Genomic DNA, 26,809 nt, shown 5'->3' on the forward strand with positions numbered 1-26,809 from the left:
CTGAAGCCCAAAAGCAAAGTTTTTGCTGGCAGCATTCTAGGAAAACCTATTATAAATGCAATGCTACCCAAAAAGTGCTCTTTTCTTTCTAGTTCTGTGCTGTATGCAAAAGCCATTAAAAAAAATCCTGGGTAAACAAATATGCTCTTTTCCATATGACCTTTTCTTGAATGTTTTCAAAAGTATATTGTCTTTTTGGTTTAACACAATATTTGTCAGCTTTTATTTATAGCTTAAAAGAAAAGCCTTCCTCAAACTGTGACCAAAAATGCCCTTCTATAGGCATGCTGTCAGGAGAAAGGCTTTTTTCTCTGAGTGTAACCCTGGGTTCAAATACATTTTACTGTAACTAGGATAGACATGGCTCCAGCAATCATTGCATCTGGAATCAGCTGGACACATATCACTCTGGCCTAAGAGCCATTTTTTAATCTGTATTAGGTGAAAGTAAGGGTTAAATATAATAGAGAACCAATGGGTTCTCTATTGCACTCTATAAGCAGCAATGGGTTGCTCTCATGCACTCTCTCATTTTTTATTTATTTTATAAAATAAGCAGGGACTAAAATCTTTAAAGAACATTTTTATTTTTGTCTTATGTGTAGGGGCAAGAGCAATATTTGCAGCAGTATGATGAAACAGCATATTACCTACATGACTCGGCATAGGGGTTTTTTTAACTTGGAAACTGTAGTGAAAGGCCATGGTGCTTTCACTAAAACAAACTGGTTTTACTCTATGGGATATCAAAAAAGAAAAATTGAAATGTCACATTGATAGTACCAATTCAGTATAATGTAAGCAGGCATGGCCCAGGGCAGATTACAGATTGCAATGAGTTTGGGATCTCCTTTGCTGAGAGTCAGAGACATTCCTACAGCTTCATGGGGTATCTTCAAATGTAGCATAGGACTATTCCCCAGTCTGCTGTTCAGTGACTTACTGAATTGGAAAGAGACAAATATGTGCAGGTCAACCAAATGTAGTCCTCTGTAAAGTCCATATTTACTTCAGCTGTCAGAGGAAGGAGACTGGTCCCACGTATAGATCCCTGAAGGAGTTCAGCATTTGGTGTTGTCAGGAGTTAACATTTTAGTCAAAGCTGATAAGCTTATTAATGGCTGCTGCTAAAGGTTACACACGTTTTATGTTTTGAGGCCAACCCCCTGGGAGTCTACTTTTGCATGTTTTTTTCATGTTTGTGATAGTACATCTCTGGGCTTCGGAAGCTTCACAGTTCACTCATTCACAACCCAAAGGGCGGTTTTGTCTCTTGATGAAACAGTCATTAAGTCAGTCTGTTGAGTTCAGCATTATCTTTTGCATCCTTGGGATGGCTCTTTTCTTTTTTCTCTTTGTGTCTCATGTGCCAAAACGCACCCGCTACAATGGCACCTGAAAAACAGAGAGCGTTTGTCTGTAAAGGGAAGAGTAAACTTTCTGAAAAGATGTTCCAGCAAGGGCCATGACACTGCCCTGCAATATCCACAGTGTAATATCCACTTCTTGAACAGAAACAGCTTTGAGGAGGGACCATGCAGCATGGGACCAAGAGCATCAACCCAAGGCAGTGCTGGGCAGGATCAGATGCCTTGGGGCTCAGAGGCCTTCCCTCAAAGGAGGACTTTTCCTCTAGGGTCTGACCAGATGGAAAAGTGTCTATTTTAGCCCCCCCTCCCTCTGAGCAGGGATCTGTATGTTTGTCTTGAGATGCAGTCCCATATGAGTATATATATATTTATAGCGTCATTTGATCTTTTAAAATCATGATGAGCTCATTATACTGTATATACAATTATTTCCTCTTTATCAGTGTTAGAAAGAATATGAAAGATGTAAACCTGCAAAGCTGAAATAGGAGAATAAAATGATGACTATAAGCTGCAGGTACAGATACCAGAAGTAGGAAGTTTCACTATTTTCACTATAGTCTGAATGCCCAAGACAAAGCTCAAATCCCCTCCCTGACAGGCAAAGGGCAGTAAGTGGCAATGAAATGACACTATGCTACAAGTTCAGCAGTTTCTTCTGTCCTTGCTGGTTGTTGTGCCATTGGATGTTTTTCTTACAACCAAAACCTTAGAAATTTGCAGCCATCATGATACACAATCATGGGATCTTCCCTCTTTCACTCATTCTGCAACATGCTGGACAAGACTTCACCCAGCAAGTGAATTTGTGTCAGAAATGCAGCAGCACCATCATATCTCAGAGGTCTGGCTTCACATTAGGCAGGAAGAAGTGACTTACCAATGATGATCAGGACTCCAAGCAGAATCCCAATTGCCTGCCCAGCGGTTGGCCAGGAGTGCTGACGGTCTATTTCGATAAAACATGAATTTTCACTGGAACACTTGCAGATGCTCACTGCAAAAGGAAATGCCATGAGGTTAATGAGAAGTTTAGTAGTCACATTTGGTTATTTATAAAGGTAACTGCTGTCTTGAAGATAATAGTTCTGCATAGAATACCTTTAAGATTCACTTTGTTTTCCAAAGGCGGTTTTCCATTGTCATTAAGTATTATTGGAACATCATACACCTTCTCTTCAAAGTTACCATGTTTAAGGGACAGGTAGGCATGAGTAGCTGTAAGTAGGAAATGGGACATTCATGTCAGCACAAGAAAGAAAGTTAGTTCACCATTCATACCAGCTGCAAGTGATCTTTTTTTTTTTAAAGGCTGCTTTGCATATGATAGCAATTCCTGTTTTCCTCAATGTCTTCCAGGATCTCACTGGTTTGCAGACATTAAGTAAAAAGGGAATACCTAGAAGCCTAGTCTGGCCTTCAGCATAATATGACTATAAAATTTCCTTCCTAATTTCTACACCAGGCCAAATCTGATCTTGAGTAGTGCTACACTCATAGCATCCCATCTAAACCTGGAATAGTCCCCTATACTCATAGAGACCACTACCAGCTTAAATTGTTCCCAAGGAAATGTAGGACAGACCACCCTTCTAGTGAACTTACACAGTCACATCTAAGACTCTTTAAAAACTGGAAAAGGTAATAACAGCCATTGGGATCAGATCAAAGGTCTGTGGATGTGAGTGTCTTGTCTCCAGAATAAATGGAGATTACGATAAAAAGCAAGCATGTGTTTTATTTCCTCCTCCCTCTCACACTTAAAACATTTTCAGCTCAAGGACTTCTTGAGCAAGATGTAATTTCTTGCTTTGAACTTGTAGAAAATTTCTGCACAGACAACACCCTGAGACAGCAAGTTCCCAAGTCAGCTACCTCCTCGTTCTATCTGCACTGTAAATTACTCCACAAGCTTCACTTGAGGGTCCCAGGTTTGTGCACTGGAAGAGAGAGCAAAGGATGAGCCCTTGGCCACCCTGACCACAGCATTCATAATTTTATATCTCTCTATTGCATTCTTTCCCTACTGTCTTCCAAGATTAAAAGTAGTAGCTTACTTTGCTACTCCTATACACTTCCTTATATCAGGCCATTCCATAACTCTGATTATCCTTGTCACCCTATCTAAGCCTGTTTCCAGTTATACTGCATTTTTATGATAGCAATGGAGTTCAAAGCTTCAAGAAATTATGGATTTATACAGGGTCATAATGATGTCCTCAGGTTTCTTCTCTGGTTGTTTCCTGGTAATCCTCAATATCTGACCTGTTTATTTGAATACTGCTGCTCTCACATTTCCGTGGAACTGCTTACAGTTCTCCTTCCTGATTCCTAATGGCCAGGTCAGCACCCATGATTTCAAAAGTGAATTTGGGAGTCCAGAGTTCACTAGCACCTGTGAATTTTATTGTTCGACCAGCACAGTCTTGGAAGAATGTTCTGAAATTCTTCAAGCTTGGTTCCTATTCAAATCACTTTGTATAATGAGTAAATTTTGCCTCCTCATTGCACATCCATATGTATTGAGTTATGCAGATCCCAGCAATAAACCTTTGGAAAACTACACATGAACTCCCTTCACTTCAAGAGATGGCTGTTTACTCCAAGTCCAGAATTTTAAATTATTATTTATTATTTCATAACTTTAAATTTTGTGGCAATCCAACTTTCTCTAGTGGGATAATTCATCAAACATGTTTTATTAATTCAGACAGACTCTATCAGCCAAGTACTTATTCATGTGTTTACTGTCCCCTTCAAAAAGCTCCATTCACTTTGTGAGGCAGGACTTCCTTTTGCATGAACTGTCAGAAATGTACAGTTTGCAAACTGCTCTATTTCTTTTTCAGTAGTGTATTGTGTTCTTTAAACACACATATATTTCGTACTTACATGCTTCTGCTATCAAAAAGACTCATGAAATTATATCTTGGAACATACTGGGTTTTATCTCTTGCAAAAAATAATTAATGACTTTGGTGTTCTCAACAATCCATTTTTTTTTCTATGTGGAACACTGGTTATGCAATAATAACAGTGAAAAGGAATTCTGTAATTCTTTGTATTCACCAGAGTACCAAATCAGTCCCATATCATTGTAAGAAAGGCTGAATTAGCTTACCATTGAATTTTGAGAGTTCCCAATTATTTCTTGCATTCATCTCATCCACAAGGGAAAAAGTAAATTTTGAATAAAAAAATTGTTCATCAGCATCAGTAGCTTGAATGAGAGTTCTCTCTCCTCCACTGACCGGGTAGCAGAAGAAAGTAGGATAATCCATAGCTATCTGTGGGTAGTTGTCATTCACATCACTCAAGTGGAGAATCAAGAACACTTTGGATTTCTGAGCTGCATTATCTGTCGAGTTTAACAGAATGCAAAGTTACATGCACATCTTAGATTTACACTCTGGGCTATTGCATTTGCAGCTGTCACAGAGGTACACCATCAGATAGGCAGTGAAAGGTGGTGTTCTGTCTAGAGGTGGCAGAAACAAGGTCTCAGGAGGTCCTGAGGGATTTGTGGTAGCTGCCACTTCTTTTTAACGAGCATTGTTTATTTACCAGCAGCTCTTGCTAGCTACAGAACGCTAGCAAGGGAAGGGAGGCAGATCATATCTATTAATCTGTCATGTCCATCATGTCTGGCAAGCAGTCACATCCAAAGTGACCAGTGCTCTTTGGAACACTCAAGCATGAAATACCTTGAGTTTCCCACCCCTCTTCTGTTTACAGAAAACACAAGCCAAAATTGAAAGATTTAATGGCTGGAAATAGAAGTCCTAATATATTTCAGACCTGACGCAGTATTTGTTTTAATTGTTACAAAATGAAATTCTGTAGAAGGTTACAAACATACTCACTGAGTATGTTTTCAGGAAGCCTAACCATACCTAGGAGAAAGACTAAAATCTTCATAGCTGTAGAGAAAAAAGCGGCAGAAAATATTGATACTGAAAACAGTGAAAAAATTTGAATCTTCTCTATATGTCATGAGGTTCAAGCAAATATAAGACCATACCCAAGTTCATGAAAGCTATTTTAATCCTTGTTATCAACAGCATCAAGATTTCTTCAAGAAATTTAAATTCTTAAGAAATATATACTTCTAAGGATACACCACAGGGTGTATATCTGAGATTACATGTTCCAGTACTTTTCATGGATTTAGTCATGGTAGGTATGATAATTCCTCATAAAAGAGTAAGGACAGGGGATTCCTCTGTGTGTATATTTAGTTGTTTCATCACTTACTTAGCTCTGATGCAACAACCTCTACTGAGTATATTTCTTCAGTTTCTCGATCCAAAGGGGAAGCAGTGTACACCTGCCCAGTAGCTGAGTCAATTCTCAGCCATTTTCTCACGTCACCTTCCAAGGAGTATCTTTGGAAAGAAATAGGGGGGGGGAGGGGGGAAATCATATATACTGTTCCAAATTGGGAAAAAATTCCAACAAAGCAAATACTTCTTTGTTGACTTTATGTAAGAAGCTTGATTACAGTTGTACTCAAAGAGAGGGCTCTTGGAAGAGTCACAGTACTACAATACTACAGCCAACCAGGAGACACAGACAGAGGAGACAGAAGAGAGGCCAAAATCATCCAGAATAAGAGTGAGAGCAGAACCACAGAAATGCCATCTCTGCTGTAGCCTGTGTGCTTGCAATTCCACTTTCCTTCTAAATGGGGAACCTGGGATAACACCGAGATTTTAGTCCAGAAGTGTGATTAGTCCAAACCCCATGCCCATCTCACTCCATAAAATCTGCCTCATGTTGGTTTGGATGGGGGCACAAGCCAAGGGCTGGGGGACAGAGGGGCCAGTGCAGCCAGGAACCCTGCTGTGGACCGAGAAGGGACCAGGACCCCAAGGAGAACTATGGTGATTATCTTCTGGCAGTCTGGAGCAGCCTGCTACTACCATTGGGGCAGCCTTGGAACGGAGTGTGCTTTAAGCATCACCACATAATTGCATTGATACCATTGTTTAAAAAATCACCAAGGTCCCTGGGTATTTACTTACACAAATTTAACCATGAACATTTGACCCAGTTAAAGCACAGGCACTTGCTTGCGTAGAAGTGACCAGACCTTCTCATTCAATGTTTTTGTTCTTTCAGTACCCTTTACACTAGAAACAGCATGCTTGTACATCTTCTACTTTTCATACTTTTTATTTTGTGCCCTTTAACCTATTTTTAGCAGAAATGTGGTTTATGTATAGCTAAATTCCTGTCATGTGTCTCTGTCATGATCCCCCAGAGCTTCTGGACTATGTGGCTCACTTTCAAACTAGCTTGACAGAAGGCCAAACATGATAAGTTCCCAAAAGTTAGGGACAAGTAGAAAGCCAGATGAGAAATCTCTGGGAATAAGAACCCACAGGAGGCCTAAGAGTCACATTGTGCAACTCCATTAACCACTTGGTGTTTTGCTGAATTTTAGTTAAATTTGAAGAACTATTTATTTTGAGTTGATCTGCTCAGCATTCCAGCTGGGAATTGTACAGCAAAAGTCACAAATAACTCCTCTCTCTGACTCTACTGTGTGAGGTACATTTACACCATGCAACACAGCACAGGAGTTGTCTTGCACAGAGCTTTGCATCCACAATAGAAAGAGACGGGTCATTTCTGACAGCCAGGAAAGAAAATGAATTCTTTTTCAGTTGTAAACTTGAGGATGTGCATTTTGGTGGAGAAAAAGTTGAGGTTGTGCATTTTGGTTGTTTTCTGAGCGACTCTTCTATTGGTTCAGGAGTACTCAGTATATGCCTTATTTTTTTGATAAAGGCATTATAGACATGGAACCTTGTTATTCTCAGTCCAGCTCTACCTTTTTCCTGGAGATACAAATTAGCCTGCTTCCCTTATGGTTTCCTGTTTCAAGGCTGATGTTTGTCACAGCACAGAAAGAAATCTGGTCAGAAAAGTACTACCCAGCTGCAGGTGGGTCGCTGGCCCCTACCCCACCACACATCCACCTTCTACTGGGAGATAAGACTTCTGTAAAAACAATATTTTTCCACATGCCAAGTATTGGGCATATTTTCCTTTCATGTCCTTTAGAACAATTTTTCAAACTCTAAATTCAATTAATTGATCTCAGTCACTCTTTTTTACCGTACAGAATCCCCTTCAGGATCATAGGCCTCCACGCTCATGACCAAGGTATTGACAGGAATGTCTTCAGCCACTTCTGTTTTGTAAACTGGCTTCCGGAAAGCAGGTGGCTCATCCACATTTGTCACAGAAACTTTTAACTTGGTAAGAGAGCTCGAGTTGTACTCCACACCTTCCACCAGTGGCTCGGGGTTTGTGGCATTGATCACCAGGTTGTACACAGGCATTGTTTCAAAATCAAGAGCCTGGATGAATTAGAAAAAAAGAGGATCATGAAGCAATGGCTCTGCTGCTGTGGGGAGCTCCAATGAGAAACTAAAAAGTCCCCCTCTCCTCAAGGAGAAGACTGTGTCCCAAATACAGGCAAAATAAAGGAGAGCTGTCAGGAGACAATGACACAGGGAATGGTCCATTTAAATGAAACCATATGCCTGTTTAGAGGCCTCCTCAGCAACTGCATTTTCTAATATTATTGCCACCTGCACAACTAAGTTTAATAACAATATCCTGTTTACAGAAATAGTATTTATAGCTCTGTATGAGAAGGCCTCAAATGACCTCTGGGTGCCAAAAGTCATGCAAGGGTTGTTACACTACAGAGTTTCTCACAACTGCCTCCTTGGGAAAAAACGAGGCTGAGGCTGATGCTGAAGACAGTTCACCAGACGCTGCCTTGTGGGAGCTCAGCATATCACTCCTGATGTCCAGAGCTACCGAGAGAACCCTTGGGGGGCTCGAGAGTCTTGGAATGTTGCTAAAAGCACTTGGTGGCTTGATTTTGATCCATCTAGGGATGTGCCACCGATTTATGAGGAAGTGGAACCTGTGAGAATCACTCGGGTGTGAATGGTGAAGGGAAGATATCATTATAGGGTGAATCACAGATTTTGGGGTTTTGGAACAGGGGGGTTGTAGAGACAAGATGGAGGAATCAGGGCGTGCCACCAGGCTCTTCTTTCTTCTTCCTGTCTTCCATCTTCTGCAGTGGTGTTGGCATTTGGGGATTGGTCTAGGGTGAGGGTGTACTTGGTGACGAGGGTGATAGGTATTGGGGATAAAAGGTAAATATGATATACGTAGTTTTTGTTATAAAAGATGCGACTGCCTTGGGGATGGGCAGAGTGCCTTTGGCTGCCATGCTGGTCAGATCCTTTGGGCAGAGAAGGGACTTTGTAGATAAGAAATAATAAACAATTCTGAAGACCGAAAAAACCTAGCATCCAGACTCATCTTTTGAAGCCCAGCGTGCAAGAACCATCCTGAGCATGTGTGGGGGCAGAGACAGACAGCCGACCCCCATACTGCCTCTGCCTGCACTTGGCCTGGTGGCAGCACACCAGCTGGAGGCACACAGTACAGCACCCCTTGGAAAATGAGGGGTAGCTTTCTGGAGCTATAGTCCAAGCACCTTTGAGAAGGGTCATTTCAAAGGGAGAGGAGTTTTGTTATTGAAATTCATGGATGCAGCAAAAAGTGCTCCTTTTATCCCTGTCTCCAGCATTCCTCATATGGGCTGTATCACCTACTGCAGCACACGCTGTCCTTGGCTTGGTCACAGTTAATGCTTCCCTCACCAGGAACAAACTGCCTCTCCATGCTGACATCGAGATGTGCTGGCTACACTTGCACCTTGCTCTGCAAAGGCCACTAATGGCCAGAGCAACTGCAGGGAGGAGAATCTGCCCCATCACAGCCCACCACTACCACCACACCCCATGGAAGCATTAGCTGGCTTTTTCTTGTCCAGAAATGCTGCTGCAAAATCACTCAAATAATGTAATTCTTTTGTCATTATGGTGCATAAAGACCTACTTCATTGGCCAGAACCTGCTCTTCTGGAGAAGCAGCCGGCAGTAGAGCCAGTGGAGGGAGCTGCTGCTGGTGGTGAGAGCACAGCAAAGGCGAGAGGAGAGGTGTGTGTGAGCACTGCACAGGCACAGAGCCTGAGTCCAAAAGTGGAGCCTCCTGCAGGCTGCACCATGCTTAGGGTGTCCTTACCCCACACCAGTCAACTCCCTCCTCATAAATCATTACCAGGGCAGTAACTGTGTATGACAAATAAGTAACACTAAAGGAGAAGAATAAAATCCATCTATTCACCTTGTTAATCCTGATAAACCCTCGGTTTGTTTCAGAGTCTGTCTCTATGGTGAACGTGTTGTTTGGATCACCTTCCTTCACTTGGTAAATGATGAGGGAGCTCCCTGTGGCAGGTTCATCTCCATCAGTTGCTTCAATTTCTAATATCACACTTCCTGTTGGAATATCTTCTGCCAGAGTCACACTGCCATACTGAAGAGAGAGAGTTGTCATTGAAACATGGCATACCATTTGTGGATAAGAACTTCAGCACAACCATTTGTGGGCAAGAACTTCAGCACAACCACAAGCTTGTGGCCCACATGTATGGGAATATTTTAACGCACAGCAGCCACACAAAGGAGGGAAGCTCTTTAGCCACACATTTATCATAGGTGGTGGGATCTATGTCAGTGCTACTAGTACAGCACCAGGCCCAAATCTTCAGCTCCTCTGTGAAAACCAGCCCATGATCATGCAGAAGGGATAGTACAGCTTCTTTGTACCCTGTGAGCACCCTGACCACTCATTGTTTAATATTTGATTGCTTCATGCACCATAGGTTATTGCATTGGCATCCCAGCTCTTCTGACTCTTTAATGTGTGCCCTTACCCAGAAGCCTCACCTTGAGACCAGGTCCTGGACCAAGACCTTGAGGTGAGATGGTGTAAAACCTGCCCTGCAGGCACCTTGTCTGCATGACACTGGGCTGACCTTGCCATCAACAGAGAGCTGGGCAATGCAGTCTGCAAGGCCCAAAACCCAGCACAGCTTCCCTGAAAGGACCACTCTGCCTGAGAGGCCAGACACCCACATGGCCTGCAGGGGTGGTGGGAGCTGGGACACCTCTGTGTAAGTACTTCAGCCCCTCCAGTGTCTGCCAGGAGGCTTGACCCACCCGGCAGAAGTCATGAAAGGCCTGCAGGTCTCTGCCAGATGCCAGCACCTCCACCAGAGAAAAGGCAAGAGCCTGACACCCATCCTGGAATCAGGTTTGGGCATGGATCACTGGACCACTGTTTCTGGCCAAACCACACCAGGCTTTTGATTCCCATTTACCTTCTGGCTGTTTTGGGTACACTAGTGCTGTGTCTGGAAAGGTACTTGGGAGATGCCAGCTTTTTTTCAATTTAGCTGTTTGATTAATTTTAAAGCCTTTTCTTCCCCTTTCCCTTCAGAACTTGCATTTCTGGAATAAACTACTTTAATAGAAAAATATCTTTCTGTACAGTTTTCCACTGAGCAAATTACCTTAAATTTCATAATTAGCTGTTTGTCTGTCCCATTGCTCACGGTCAAGATAGAGCTTATATGCAGACTTGCAGCAATATTTTACCTTCATTTTTACTAGTAGTTACTCTGTTCCTTGTTCTGAAAATGGTAGTTTCCTGCTGACATCCTACAGACATTGAAGGTATGCTCAAACACTTGTCAAAAGTTATTGGAAGATCCAAAATGGTGTTAAAAATACTCACATCTGAATTTTTAAAGATGGGAATTTCATCATTGATGTCGATGACATGTACTTCCACATTACAGATTGTTTCAAATTCTGCATGGAAAGAGACAAACAACGTCACACCAGCCTCTCTGCCAAAAATAACTCTCCTCCAGAAGGGTTCACTGTGAGCAAAAGTGAGCATTGCCCAATCTAAGCACTAAGTTGAGAGAAGCACTTATCTCAGAAATCTCTTAGTCAATGACAACCTCACTCTCTATCTTACAATTGATCTTCCCAATTTCTCCAGCATTGTCCCATGCTGTCTCATTTCCCTCACTTTTTAAAACCATATCTGTTTACCAGGATGATGATAGCTATGAATTGTGTTAGCTGTCTCAGTATCACTTTTCCATGTCAAAAAGTAAGCCCTGGATTGTTAGTGCTCCCTTGTCCTCTTGGTCATCAGGCAGCATCCCCAGTTTTGTTACAAGCAGACTTCAGATTCATGTAAATCTAATCACTACCTGAGCAGGGGCACCCGTAGCAATGGCAGGTTGTGATTTTAGAAGCGTAATATATCCATATATAGATGGATTTTAGTGTTTTATGAACATGCCTCATGAGCTGAAAGCTAAGGAAAATTCTAAACCACATCGTTTGGATGGAATTCAAATAAACATCCAAGACAAATCACCAGCTCTCTCCCTCTGGAAGGTTTTCCACCACCTACCAAAATGATGCCATTTTGTTTACAGGCATCTTTTCATGCCAGTTCCTTCCTGCACAAGTTTTGCCTCACTATAGGGATTCCAGCACAAAGCTTTAAGCTTTGGTATGAAATTTGATTTCCTTTCCATTCAGTGGATCACAAAGGACCCATGACAATTTCCATAAGGGACAAGATAATTTTTGAAGTTTAATTTCAGCTTAACATTCTCTTAGTGTTTTAAAATATTATCTGGACTGTCTGAGCAGCTGTGTTTAATTTCTTGGTTTTTTTTTTTTCAGTAAGTCCCTTTGAAAGATCTGGGGGAAAACCACAATCATGATCTCTTCATTTTTTTTCCCCTGTGGAAGGAAATCTCTGTCTTAAGTACTTGTTAACAAGCTTCCCAATTTAGCCACATTCTGTCCTAGAGTTGGTTCCCTTCCATGCTTGCCTTATGAATCATGATTAATCTCCCTGCATCTCAAGAACAGGACAAGTACCACGCCAGAGCAGGACAGCTCTCAGTGCTACTGCCTATTCAGCAAATCCTCCTTGTCTCCCCACGTCCCATAGACACTGAACACAAGTCATGCCAGTGTGGACAGTTATTCCAATGTGTAACAGCAGGCATTGCTTACGTGAATCTGTCACCAGGACCTTCAAGAAATACTTGGCTGAATCACGCTTGCTTAAGGAACGGCCAGCTAATTGCAAAGTCCCGGTGTCTTGCTGAATATAGAAGAGATTATTTGAGGGAAATTCAGGTTCCTGACTTTGGATTTGGAAATGCAGACGAGAGTTAAGGGTGTCCTTCTTATCCATGTCCGTAGCAAACACGGTGCCAATATTACTGCCTGTAGCAGAGCAGAGATGGGAGTCAGACAGAATGCAGTGGTCCTGTGTCTCCACAGAAGTACACGGTGACAACAGCAGGTAGAGGGGCAATAAAAACAAAGCTGTATGGAAAACACTTCAATGGGCATGCAATCTTTTCACTTCTGGGAGTTTTTGCTTTAGCATCCCAACATGCTGGTTTGGGGTCAGGGCAGGCCAAAAGACTGTAACAGCAGACTCCTCAGTCCTGAAACTAAATAACTGATGTCAAGACATTGGAAGATTTCGGTAATGGTCTGCTGAAGTCAGAGGCATTATGCTGGAGTTGCAGCTGGATGAGGGAAAATGGGCTCATACCACTTCAGGAACAGTATTTCTTGTATTGGTAATAAAAGAGGTGTCTCTTTGCACAGTCTGAGAGCAATTATCCAAATCTGTGGTTGTGGGAAAATACAGTTTTATATTTTAAATAAAACAGCATTTTTAAAGTAGGTGTTTTGGGTCTGTCCTTCTCAGGTTCTTGAAATCCTTTCCAAAGGAATTATTGAAGGGAAAACAGGAGGGCTATTTGCGCAGGAAAATATTTCCCTGGGACAGCTATGTTTTAATCTTTGGGATTAGAATTTCTAGCCTCATTCACACACAGCTGGAAACAATGGGAATGCAATGAGGTGTATAAATCACAAAAGCTCTTTTCTTACCTCCCTTTTCATTTTCTTGAACTTCAATTATGGTGAGGTCCTGCTGACACACAGGAGGATTGTCGTTGATGTCTTCCACAATAACGTGAATTTGCAGAGGCTTGTCCACCAGTTCTCCTGTGTTATCTTTTGACACCGCAAAGAATGTATACTGCAACAAGAATATAACAATTAGATGGTTTGAATGTCCACTGTGACAATATTTTGCATTTTAGATGTAACTACAGGAATATGAAATATCTTCTCATGAGCTTGCTCAGTATTTTCTCTCTGTTTAAATAGGAACTCTTCCATCACCCCTTAGCTTCTGAGGGCTGAGTTCTCAAAGGATTTTAAAATCTGTGGTCCCCAATGTCTGAAGTAGATCTGAAACCTCCAGATCTCCTTCACTCCACACTTCCCACCACGTGCCTCTTACTTGTGCACCTACAACTCTGCCACAGCTGGTCCATGCTGTACATTGGACATGTGCTGTGGGCAGTGATTGCTACTGCCAGACCCACTCCAGGGCAAGAACCTGAAGCCTCTTGAACTTTCACATATATCACATCATTTCCAAACAGAAGTGACAAGAAACAAAACTTTTACCTATTCTCCCCTTCCCTGTCCCCCTTCCTTTCTGCTGAGCTTTCTCATATTTACTCCCACACCAATAGTCAGCTTCCTGCTGTGCTCTCTGCCATCAGTGAAGTTTTATGTGTTTACTTACATTATCTTTTTCCTCCCTGTCCAATGGTTGGGTCACATAAATATCCCCATTCTCACTGATGGAAAATGGGAGCCTTGGCAGATTTTCTTTTTCAAAAATGCCATAAATCACACCTGGTTCATTTGACTGCACCTAAAAGAAACCCCAAAAATAAGTCAGGATAGGAAGTCTGAAGTGTAGAATGGGATTATTTCTGGACCACAAACAGAAACAATTGCATTCCTGTTAGTTTCATAAACCAGAAAATTAACAGTTTGGCGGGCTCTCGGGATGAACTTCAGAAAATCGGACTGATAATCCACCTCTGCTCTCTGAATTGTGTGCTGAAGCCACTTTATCACAGTTCCTCCATCTGCCCAGATGGGATACAACACATATCTTGTTATAAAAGGATTTGATGAGATGGAGATAAATAGTGATTATGAGGAAAAAAGCATTATTTTCATTTTAATATCTTGGTACTAATGATTTCCTCTCCTAACACTCTCTATTCCTGCCTGTTGTTTTGTTTTATTTAATTCAGAGAAGTGGAACAATGAAACAGCACTAAATTAGAAGGAGCTGCCAACTCCCTCCAGGACAGAGAGGCCCTGTTGAAAGACCTTGATAAATTATAGAGATGGGCAATCACCAACTGTATGAAGTTTAACAAAGTGACAGATTCTGCACCTGGGATGGAGCAACCCTGGTTGTATGTATAGGCTGGGGAATGAGAGGCTGGAGAGCAGCTCTCCAGAAAGGGACCTGGGGGTCCTGGTCAGTGGAAAGTTGAATGTGAGCCAGCAGTGCCCTGGCAGCCTGGAGGGCTCACCCTGTCCTGGGGGGCATCAGGCACAGCATCACCAGCAGGGCAAGGGAGGGGATTGTTCTGCTCTGCTCTGAGCTGGGGCAGCCTCACCTCTAGCATTGTGTGAAGTTTTGGGCACAACATTATAAAAAAGACATTAAGCTATTTGAGAGTGTCCAAAGGAGGACCATGAGGATGATGAAGGGTTTAGAGGGGAAGCCTTAGCAGGAGCAGTTGAGGAAACTTGATTTATTCAGCCTGGAGGAGACTGAGGGGAGACCTTAACATCCTTGTGAGGGGAGGCAGAGGGATGGGACTGATCTCTTCACTTTCTTGACCAGGGGCAGGACTCGAGGAAGCTCAGTTGGGGGAGGTCTGTGTTAGATATATCAAGAAAAGGTTTTTCACCCAGAGGGTTGCTGGCCACTGGAACAGGATCCCCAGGGAAGTGGTCACAGTACCAAGCCTTCCTTAGTTCAAGAAGCATTTGGACAGTGCTCTCAGGCACATGGTGTGACTCTTGGGGTGTCCTGTGCAGGGCTGAGAGTTTGTACTCAATGATCCTGATGGGTCTCCTCCAATACAGCATTCTATGATTCTGTGATTCTGTGAAAACAAATATCTGGTACCTATCTGTAAATAGGTGCATGCACTCTCTTTACATTCATCAAAGCTTATGAGGAAGGCTCTTTTCTGGGGTGCCACACATTTAAAATGAAATGAACACACAGACTGGTTAGTTAATGGTGTCAGTATTAACATTTATGTTCTACATAGCAGCAACTACATTTCATTTTCCCCTCGGCAAAATCAACTTGACATTGGCTAGCACATGAAATGTATATAGTAGTAACCCCAAAATTGGTGCACCCTTACATGCTCATCTTCCTGCAACTGTTTTCATTCTGGATTTCCTTGGGCTGTCACTGAAAATAGCACCAAGCTAGTTACTCTCGTGAACAGGATCCATGGAATCCTGCCATGTTTAAGGGATGACAGCATTGGGGGTGTCATTGCCAAGGCATTTTTCAAAGTCAAATATTTCTGAAAGGCTGTTGGCCTGTTAGTTAATATGTACTGGTGTATACACTGCTATTGGTCTGCAGTTATCAGCAAAATATTTCGTGCTTGAACTGTAAAAAGAGGAATATTGGGAGTGCAGGATGTGAAGGAGGGTATTTCAATCCTTTCAAGGTACTTTTGATGCAGTAGTTGTGCTGCATGATACAAAACCGGTCACAGCAGGTGTCCCTAAGTGTGAGGGACTGCCCACAGCAGGGCTGTTGTGGAGCTGGTACCCTGCCCTGCTCTTCTGCAGGTGGAAGAAGCTAACCACAAAATAAGCTCCAAAGAACTCTTGGTTTGCTTAAAGCCTGGAGGACCCGTGACTTGGTTTTGGTCCCAAACTGAAAGGCAAAGTTCAGTCACTAGTGTTTGTATTGACTGTATCCCAGTCACCTTCAAACTATTAACTTTTGTGCTAACAAAAAATCAATGAGACCTCCACTAACAATCATTTCCAAAGGATGCCGTGTTAAAAAAATGACTGGGAGGTGTCAAAGTCCTTCTGAAGATCCTGGTGTTGGATGCAGTGGGGACACCTTCACAGTTAGTTGTGAGGAAACAACTGTGTGGTACAAGGAGAAGTTCAAGGAATGTGCTCAAGGACCCTACCTTGCTGATGTTGACAGGGTGGACCTGGGTTGAGTTTTCTTTGATGTAGATGATGGGGGGAGCTTTCCACAGGCTCTCCTTCACAGTGATGATCACATCAACACTGCTGGTGAAAGCATTCGTTGTCGTCCCTGCCATGTCCTTCACGGAGACTACAAGTATGAAGGTGTCCTGCTTTTGAGGATCCAAGTAATAAGAGCCTAAAGACAGAGAAAAGAGTCAAGAGAAATGACACAGAGGCTGTGAGGGCTGTTCATCTGCCCATTGTCTCCTAGATCACTACGGTTCTTTAACTGCTTCAGACGTACTCCTTACATGGTCCTTTGTGACAAACCTCAGCAAGCCACTTCCTCTGGGTTCTCTGAACAGCACAGCACCATGTGCATGGAATTATATGAGGCCTCTGGGCTGTGGTCTCATTTTGTGCAGAGGCATCACTGAACAGCCATTGCCCCAGTTAGGCACTTGTTCAGCCCAGCAGAATAGATGGGTGTTTCTAGTCATTGCAATTTTGCTGGGATCACATGTCCAGCTGCGTTTTCTCTGCATTTTTCATGTTACTGCTTTTGGGTTTCTGGATCTCATGGCAGAGAATTAATTCCAAGATATGACACAGTGTAGTCCTGAAGGCCAGAGGATCCGCCTCTCTTCTCAGTGTACTTTTAGATCTCAATCTCCATTTCTACTAGCTTCCCTTGAATTTGATGGGACAAAACACAAGTTCCCCAAAACCAGGGGTTGAGTGGAGTATGTCCCACTGACTACATTTATTCACAATGTAGCATCAGACCCGTGTTGTTGTTTTGTTCCTATGCATATCCCAGAACTCATGCTTGCTCTTTGCAAACAAGAATCTTTTGACGTACCTTTCCTGCTTGGTGAGATTGCCCCAGTTGCATTATCAATCTGGAAAAGCATTTCATCATAAGGGTTGGGAAAATGATGGAGAATGCTGTAAGACAGCTGTGCATGGAGAGTTGCAGGATTGTCACGGTCAGTGGCATGGACATACATGAAGGGCTTGCCTGTTTGGATTGGAGAAGAAGCAGTGGTAAGAGAAGAGACTGACCCTTAACACATAATCCACTCCAGCTCTCAAACCAGGAAAGCAATTTAGGGGGAGCTACCATTGTTCCATAATGCATCTTGCATGGGAAGCCATCAGGTCAACCCTCCACCAGTTCTGCTTAGTAGGATCACAATAGGGGTGGTGACCAGTTGGTGAAGAAGGTGACAGAGTTAAATCAGCAGAGAGCTATCTATCACACATGAGTGCCTGAACCCAGAATTCAGCTCACTGGGATCTCTCCTTTAGGCCACTTTGCTGTTCTCACACAAATCAGTTAAACCCAAAGCACCTTGATAAAAGTGGTGCATGACCTGTGACACAGATACAATAAAAGAACAATCATACAGTGAAAAAAAAATGGAGATACCCAGTACTATAAGTCAACTTTTATCTTTTGCACACCAGTGCAGCATTCAAAATCTTTTTGACTTGGATACACAGAAGAATATCCAGTAATATGTTTCAGAATAATTTTCTGATCCCATGGAGGTTTATATGCATATTATTTAGCAAAAGTTTCTTCATGAGTCCATAACCACAGCAATAACAGCTGTATGAGTCCTTTATTTCCGAGATGTACGTCTCAACATACTGCTCTTTGATACTTGCACGACTTTTGGACTGGATCACTGCAATTCATAATCTAAGACTCTCTTCTAAATGTTAAGGTTTAGCCCATGTTCTGAGAAGCATCATTCATGGTAAGCACATACCCCATATCTACCCTGGCATTTTCTTTCACTGATATGTAAAGACTCAGATAGTCTTAGCCTTTTCTTTCTGTACAGTCTTTGGTAACCTTTAAATTTTAAACCTCTTCTAGCATAAGGTTTTGTAGGTTTTTTTTTTTTTTTCCCCAGAGCAATGTAGAGAGCAGCATTATTTGTCTGTTAAGTGACATTTGCAAAGAATAAGCAATAAAAAATAATTCTGATTGCACTTATCCCTTTACACAACACAGTGGTCACCTCTTTGCCCTTTCCTTATATTACAGAGGCTTTCATCCTTATTTTGTACAGTCCAGTGGGAAGAAAAACCGGTCTTTTTTCAACTTGTATAGCAATCACTTTATCTTCCTGCTTAATTACCTACCTTCCTCTTAATGATAATATTTAATTATGGTGGCAATTACCTGGACGAGAGTTCTGCCTCACTACTCCGTAGTACTTTGTCTGGTTAAATTCTGGTGGGTTGTCATTGATATCCTCCACATATATTGTAACAGCATAAGGACCTTTAACTGTCTTTCCACTCTCATCCAGACTTTCCACCTGATTTGAAAACAGAAGGAACAGCAAGTAAATCTTATCATCCAGATAGGTTAAAAGGCATAAATTAATATCAGGATGTCAGATGCCAGGTCACTCTTACTGTCATGCAAATCTGGTGAGAGCCACCACTGGGTAGCTCCACATACAGGGAAAAATTTGCCACTGTAGCTCCCTGACAAAAATTTGTCACAGTATATAATGCCAACAAAATGAAATAACCCACTCCTGCTTCTGATGACAACTTTCAGAGGACAATTTCCTACTTCCAGATTCAGCAGACTACTTGTATTTTTGCACAGCTTAGAATTCATGCTTTTCTTTAAACAGCAATATATACTTTCTAGCAAACAAGGAGAAAACCCAACATGATATAGGATTTATAATTAATTGCCATTATGAATATAAATCAGAAAAATAGTCTGATGTAAGGGTTGGTATAGAAAAATTAATTCTTAATTCTAATGACTTTTTTTCACACAATTTGACTTATTTTCCAGCCTTCTTTTACTTTAAATCACCAAGTATATAATATATCTGTCACACTTCATTTTGTTTGCACATAATAGATAAAATCATGATTATTTATGCCTAACCAAGCATGACTTTTTCATTCTGTCATCACTTTTTGTCTATAAATGATTCACATGCTCAGGGTTATTAACTGCTGGGGCTAGGAAATTGTCCTTTCTAATTCCAATCTAAGAGTGCTTTAGAGCTGAGAATGTGAAACCGTGAAACCTGAAGTGATAGACTTTAGAAAGATTGCTAAGGCTGGCTAAAAAATCATCATGTACTTAGTCTGTTCAGATACTGATCCTCTCATGATCATCTCTTTCTCACCTGCTAGTGCCTCAGAAAAAGACAGCACCATTTCTGACAGGGTTTAGGAGGACAAGGCTACACTGAGACCCAAAGACTGCTCCGTTCTCAACAGTGCTTGCACTAGTGAGATCCTCATGAAAAGGGTATAATAGCAGGACAAGCACACGAAGCTTTTTCCTCTCTTGAGGAACAAACAGCTTTCTGCTGTTATCTGACAGAGGTTAGATCTGTGCAACTCTGTCTAAATGTCTTTCACTCACACTGTCTCACAGAGTCACAGAATATTCCGTGTTGGAAGTGACCCACAAGGATCATCAACCCTGAAGTGAATGGCCCATACAAAGGTCAAACCTTGGCATTATTAGCACCATGCTCTAACCAACTGAGCTAATCTCAGTTTGGCACCATGTATATTACAAGCTTTCTAAATTATTACAATAGTTCATTTTTCCACTCCAGACATGGAATTCACCTTATCAGCCTCCAGGGGTAGCAAGAAAAGCTCATTCATGAGGCTTGATTTTACTTCCAGTCAAGTATTCCCCTCATACTAGGAGAGTTAAGGGGTTGTGTTGGCATCGCAATTTTTGTTTTCTGAACATAGCCTTCCTCTGCTAAGGAGGATTTTCCTGTTCAGTCTTTGAGAGCTAGAAAACCGTATGTCTTCCAGCAAATCTTGATATTAAAAATTAAAAACCTGCCTGTAAACATAGGCAAAATAAAGGATTCCAAATTCCAACAGATTTCTCTTACTGCCAGGTATAATAAAAGGGGATGGATGTGAATACTTCTCCCTTCCTATTTTTCATTGAGTTTTTACCTGCAGCTTGTGCACTTGTTGGGTCTCCCAGTCCAGAGACCCATTGATATACAGGATGCCTGTCCTCGGCTCAATGTCAATAATTCCAGCTTTTTCACCAGACGTTCTGAAACTCACAGCAGGTGGCTCGAGCTTGAACTACAATGGAAAAACAAAAAACAAAACCAAATCAAAAACAGTGGGAAAAATCATCATTTTTTTCAGCATTTTCACCATAATAAAAATAATTTCATGCTTTTGTGACTTTTAAAATCTATTGCCAACAGTGTGTTTGGCTGGGAGAATGATATTCCAAGAGTCTGCTCAAACAAGTCTGCTCTTTTCTGATCCTCAGCAGAGGAGTTTTCACATTGTTTCCTGAATGCTGCAAGAAATCCTGACTGCAGTTTGTTTCCAAAGCAAACGTCTGCTTAGGACAGGCTTTGTCTGAGCATGGGAATGGAAAAAAATGACACACATCCTCCATTTGCCTGGAAGCTGGATCTGTCCTTCTGTGGTTATGGCTTTGGGAGGAAAACCTCAGAGTCAAAGGAAAATGATGACACAAGTTACATGGAAAGAAATTCTCCAGGAATGTTGATTTTATTAATCCCTGTCTTAGGATATCCTCTTAAATATGTGTTTGAGAGGGGGTTGTCTCCTGCTCTTTGCATGTAGACTCTTGAATTCCCAGAGAGAGGAATTAACAATTAATTTTGGATCCTCTTGAGGGACTGTTCTTCCCACCAGCACAGAGACCACAACTCTTCATAGGTGGTCTCTGTGTGCAGGCTGTGGTGTTCTTGACCAGAGTGGACAACACGAGACACTTGATTACCTGGTGAAGGATGCGTGGACCCCCTCCTTCTTGAACAGAGAAGTCCATGTCCTTCAGAGGCCCAGTGACACTCAGGCCCTCCAGACTAAGCCACATAGCCTGTGAGAGAGAGAGGGAGACAGAGGGATGGAGGAAAGCAGCTGAGGGATATCTGCTGCCACCACACACAAACAGCAGCTCCCCACCCCTGAGCCTCCTTGAGCTGTTTTGCTACAGTAAAATGGCAGAGACTCTTCCGGGCTTCCACTGAACATCTCCAGGCTCTTTAGCATACCTAATTTTTAAAAGCAGTGAGATTTATTAATAAATTAGAGAACAAAGGCTTGTGCCCTGCCCTCTTCTGACCACTATGTAATTAAATGAGATTGGATCTACCTTGAAGAGCAAACAGAAAAAGGAAATAGATGAACGTAGACTAAAAGCAAAAGGGAATTCATAAAATCATTGCTGGATCTCCTCTGTGTCCCCAGTGGGACCATCCATGAGCTGTGGCTGCACCCTTTGTAATTTTCCCAGTAAATCAAATATTTTTTGTATGTGAATGAGGTGGCTCTCCCGGGGTTCCTACAGCACCTCCCTCAGTGCCACAGCCATCTGGGCAAGCCACTTGAACCCGGTGCCTTCGCATCAATTGCATGTGCATGCAAACCACAGAGAGAGCAAACATGTCCTTCAGATCTTTGGCTTTTACCTGATGGCAAAAATGTCACACAAACTTGTCTCAGCCTCTGTTTTCTTCCTAGCAGCTAGCAATGTCCTAACATCATGGGTTTTTTCCTTCCAAATTTTTATGAGGTTTTTAACCACCCACTCCCCAGTGCCCAAAGACCTCCACACTCCTGCCCTAACATTTCAGGGCTGTTCTTGCTTCCAAACAAAAAAGCCAAAGTGAAAATGAGCCTCTCAGGGCAGGCCTTGCACACAAGACAATTCACACTCTGGTTCAGATAATCAACCTGTTTCTTCAAAGGAAAGACCAAGATTCCCCATATTCCCTGTCTTCATCACCTATCTTGACAACATTGAGGATCTGCCTGTTAGAATAACAGCTCCATTATTTGGCTGCACAGGTAAAGTTTCTTTTCTTCCATAGTAAAAAATAATTTATTTTGCTTTACAGATTTAGAGTACCACTGCCACCCTGTCCACCACACCACAGAGTTGAGTGTGTGTTCTCTGCTACATGACTTTTCCTCTGGATTTGATCCTGTTGCTGCTGGGACAGCTATTCAATTTCTCACAGAAAAGCACAGTCTGCATATTACCAAGGGAAAGCTTAATTCTGCCTATGAAAAAAACAGAGCAAAGTTTAGCACAATTCACCCTACAGCACTGCTCTGTGTGTGTGTGCCACAAGTTGTGTTTCAATAATTCCATACTGTTCTTAATAATAGCCAGAGATGCTGTCCTGCTCGTCTACAAGGCTTTGTGACTCCTTTTGAGAAAGGGAAAAGCAGAGAGCTGGGGAAGGAGAGGGAGGGATGCTAGTGAACACTAATGTTAGCAGAAGAATATCAACAAATGCAATCTGATTGTCATGCATCCAGGAAAACGCACTTTGCAGCTACCTTTTTAGTGTTTTTGCAAAATGCTGACTGCTGGCCAGGGACCAGATACCAGGACACTGAATCTGACCTGCTACAGATATTCCCATGTCACACAGGTTGGCACAGCCTGGCTCCTGGAGGCTGTTCCTGGGCCCATTTTATGGACAGATTTTCCTTTATCATGTTCCCTGCCATGGAGGAACAAAGGCTGATGCCATAAAAACCAACAAGTTCAAAGTGCAGCCTGTTAAACAAGTAAGCGATATCACTGCTGTTGATTAAAACTACTTTATGTGGACCATAAATATTTCCAAACACATTTCTACCACATGAATCACTTCTTCAGGAGCTTGAAAGGGAAAGAGGCTTTACCTCTTGGTCCATATCCATTGGTAAATCTTCTGAAGATGGCTATAATGCTTGCAGAGAGGCTTCATGGGGGGGGCAGCACTGCCACAAGCAGCAGCTTGTGAAATGGGAAGGGAAATGGGGGTGCTCACTGTGGCACCCTTCAAGGTCTCCATATTCTGAGGCATTTTTTTTACTGAACTTGAATTTCATGCATTTTTTCAATCTTTTCTGTTAATTTCAATTGTGAAGTAGAAGTCACCACTGTTGTAGCCTTTACAAACATCAGTAAATCTATTGCATTTAATACATTAGAGCATAATTAACACATTTCAGTTCCAGAAAATACTCTGAAAAGGGATTCACAGGAATCAAATAATGAGGATGCATAATTAATATGCATAGTTCAAGCTATGAGCCATTATATGTCTTAGAATACATTTAATATGTCAGCACATGGATTTTAATGCAGAACTCATGATACTGATGTTTTCACTCTCTGGTGATTAGTTGCAGCATGTTTAACTCTTTTCTAGCATGAAATTCACATATTGGAAACAGTGATATCTAAAGACGAAGTAGAAGAGGGAAAACAAGTAAATTGGTGCCTTCTAGGCTTTTTGAAGTTTTTTTTCCCTAATGACTGAGATGTCTTCATAACTTGCTGGGGGGACACACACCTGTGCTGGGGACGCACCCAGAGTTACAGCCACTCTGCTGGCACCAGGACTGCCTGACCTGCAGGCTGGCACACCCCACGGATTAGAGCTCAGAGGCTCACAGGCAACCTTTGCCATTTGCTCACAGATAAACAAAGGAAAAGCTCTAACTCACCGAGTGAATGAGAAGCAGAAATTGAAGTCCACACAGCTTAAGCATACTGGAATATGCTTTGTTTCAGCTCCTGCAAAGAGATGACAGTCACTTTAGCCCCACAGAGTTGGCCCAGGCTATTTGCACACCAAGGCAATGGCTGAGTTTTCCTGAAGCTGCAGGGAGAGAGCTGAGGAGTGGGTCCCAAAGGAGCAGCTGCAGATCTGCTCTGCTCAGGAGAGATGAGACCACTGGTACCCCTGGGCTGCCAAGGAAGGCTGTGCCCATCAGGCTCTGCCTAATGGTGCAAGAGATGCAACCTGTGAGATTGCCAGAGAGCTCTCAAAGATTGAACCCAGCACCAAAAAGCCGTGCAACTGCATTGTTACAGTGATTCTGTACTGCAAAGCCATTCTCATTTCTGCTTTACAGGAGATGTACTTTTTTTAGATGATTTTTACTACAGATGTTCACAGGAAATGCTATAACCACAAGAAAAAAAGGCTTGCAGAGGCTGTCCTGAGGTGTCTGTCTTCTGGTTCCAAAAATTTAAATTCCAAAAATTTCCTGAAGATTGCAGAGGCAAAGGAAGCCTAAGGTGTCTGCACTCCCTAAAAATACATGGCTTCTGGAAACAAACTTTCCAAGTCCAAGGAGCACTCTCTGCCTCAAATTTCAAGGAAATGTTGAGCACACACTTCCACAGTTTATGTTATATCCTCCTGAAAATTAGATGGCTTTTGCAAAATGCTATCCTACTTCCTCACTGCCTCCAGATTTTTACAAATGGGATGAGGCCAGTTCTGGAAGGAGGCGAAGCTGGCGTATTGTGCTGCCATCTTCAGTGGTGCTTCATGTTATCTGGCTCACACCTGCAGGAATCCTTCCACAGATGTGTCCCAAGGAAGCCCCCAGTGGGAGAACACAGGGTGGAGGCACAGCTCCCTCCAGGTGCCTTGCTGCTTGTTCTTCCCATCACACCATTTCCCCCCCTTCTTTTCTTTCTGCAATGGCTGAACAAAAAGGGGACCTGTAAACACAGAAACTGCTACCCACACTGCTGTTCTCTCAAGCACTCATGCTAGGTCATGCCACAGGAATTTATCTTCCAAATCCCATTCTGAGCTGTGTCATACTGTGTGCAATTACAGCCTTTGAAATATTGGGCTCTTTCCTTAGGCTGGAGATAACTGTGTGGGTATTGGAAGAAAATAATACGACACGCTTTTGAAACCAAAAGTGATCAGAAAAAGCATTAAATTTGTCAGGAGACAAGGGCTGAAACTGAGCCCCCTGTAGATGCTTGGCTGTGATGCCTCCTCAGTGGGTCCTTCACAGACTTCCTGGAGCCAGAGGAGGTGGCACAGGCAGAGCAGACAGAAGGAGAATACACTTTGAACCTCCTGGAAGGACACTTCAAACCAAAGCTGTTGCTGATATTCCGGTTACACAGTCAATGAAAATTCTTTCTGTTCCTTTGCCTATACAACCTCTCCCCTCCCCTCCCTTCCTGCCGCTCTCTTCTGAATATATTGGTCTGTTCCTGCTACACTTAGTAGCCATGTGGGAACTTCAAAAAGCTAATTCCTTATTAATTTGTGGCAGAAGGTGGGACAGAGTGCCCAAGGTGTTCCCTCTCCATCCTGTAAGACAGCAGTCTGTGCCCAGGGGCTCTCTGCAGGGTTTTGTCCGTCCCTCTGGAGGAGGCATGGCTGGAGGTGCCCCTTTGCCAGCCAGCAGTGGAGGAACACCAGGGAGCTAAAAGTACTGAGGGAGGCCATCAAAACAGGGGGAAAAATGTATGGGGTGGTCTGGGGTACCATGGTCTGGATCCAGGGAAAAAAGAAGGAGCAACACCTACAGGGGGAGGAGAAAGTTTCAGAGGAAACATCCCACCTTACTTTTGGGGACAGAAAATGCTGGCAAATTAATTGCTAAATGTGACTGTGTCATGGCCAGGTTCTCCTGTCCAGATCCAACTATCAAATGCAGCAGTGGAAATTCAGCCATTTCACAGTTTGCACGACAAGTGCCTTTGATGTCCCCTTCTCTTTGAACATAAACATCATTTCCTTATGTCATTTATGGTGCCTATTGCAAGTTTTGATCAGTCCTTGAACGTTTATTTTTGGGTGGAAACTGTTACCAAGTCTCATGACCCATCTCACTGCCAAGGACCGAAACCCCAAAATCCATACTCCTCTGTCACTCAGAACAGAGTTCCAGTATATATAGATCCATAGAAAAGTTTTCAGTAACAGGCAGTTTCAGGATTAGAATAGCATCAGCTTAACTAAAAGCAGCTTGAGATCTGGGTGGAGGACTGGAGCCATATTTTCTCCTTCATTTCTTAGCTTCATCTCAGTGCTATATCCCTAATAATCCCTCACGCTTCCTAAGACTGAGGAGAAATCTCTAGGATAACCATCATACAAATATTCCAGTGACTTTCAATAATAAACATTCAGAGAACAAAGAATATCCCCGGAGATTAAAGATCAGTAACAATCACAAGTATTTGGTTCCACGGAAAAAAATATTATTTTCTTTAGTTGATTGATTTCAGATGTTCAAATTCAGCAAAGAGAAAACAGAGGAAATTGATCCAAATCAAATATAAACCAGACTAAGCCTTAGCACAGCAGTCATCCATTTTACAGGGACAGCTGAGTTCCTAACACTGCTTGAAAATCCTCTAGCAAAACCCCCGCTTCAGCTTTCAAAATCTTTCAGTGAAATGTCAGTTAGATCATACCTTACCTGTGACATGAAAGGCTTATTTTGCTCTAAAAATGCTTCTTTCTTTCAGCTGTGGGAATCACCTTTGCACAGGTTGGTGATGTCTGTTTGTGCTTATCCAGTTTATAGTTCCTC

At 42.4% G+C, this 26,809-nt stretch overlaps 1 protein-coding gene across 2 annotated transcripts; it reads right to left on the minus strand.

The window, feature by feature from the left end:
* Positions 1–570: 570 nt before the first annotated feature.
* Positions 571–26,809, minus strand: CDH17 (cadherin 17). 2 transcript variants are annotated; one of them, XM_059863746.1, is made up of 18 exons: positions 26,696–26,809; positions 23,957–24,026; positions 21,228–21,326; positions 20,411–20,548; positions 18,630–18,768; positions 17,295–17,453; positions 16,429–16,628; positions 13,968–14,099; positions 13,259–13,409; positions 12,362–12,577; positions 11,049–11,125; positions 9,594–9,785; positions 7,494–7,738; positions 5,625–5,755; positions 4,492–4,728; positions 2,472–2,588; positions 2,251–2,367; positions 571–1,395 (listed from the first exon to the last, which is right to left on the minus strand). In XM_059863746.1, the coding sequence occupies exons 2-18, from the start codon at positions 23,999–24,001 to the stop codon at positions 1,289–1,291; spliced, it is 2,502 nt and encodes an 833-aa protein (XP_059719729.1). In that variant the 5' UTR covers positions 24,002–24,026; positions 26,696–26,809; the 3' UTR covers positions 571–1,288. The 2 variants fall into 2 exon arrangements, with proteins under 2 accessions (XP_059719729.1, XP_059719720.1); XM_059863737.1 differs by lacking the exon at positions 26,696–26,809 and having other exon boundaries at positions 23,957–24,320.

Source organism: Haemorhous mexicanus, chromosome 1, assembly GCF_027477595.1.
Source record: "Haemorhous mexicanus isolate bHaeMex1 chromosome 1, bHaeMex1.pri, whole genome shotgun sequence".
In the NCBI taxonomy this organism is placed as follows: Eukaryota; Metazoa; Chordata; class Aves; order Passeriformes; family Fringillidae; genus Haemorhous; species Haemorhous mexicanus.

What these genes read in the sequence shown, in the direction of transcription:
- CDH17 (XM_059863746.1), bottom strand. Translation starts at nt 24,001, where the DNA reads ATGCTTAAGCTGTGTGGACTTCAATTTCTGCTTCTCATTCACTCG. An exon ending in TCAAGAAAATGAAAAGGGAG is followed by an intron (nt 12,578 to 13,258) that starts GTAAGAAAAGAG and finishes GCTCTGCTACAG; the next exon opens with GCAGTAATATTGGCACCGTG. An exon ending in GGTTTATCAGGATTAACAAG is followed by an intron (nt 7,739 to 9,593) that starts GTGAATAGATGG and finishes TAATTCATCCAG; the next exon opens with GCTCTTGATTTTGAAACAAT.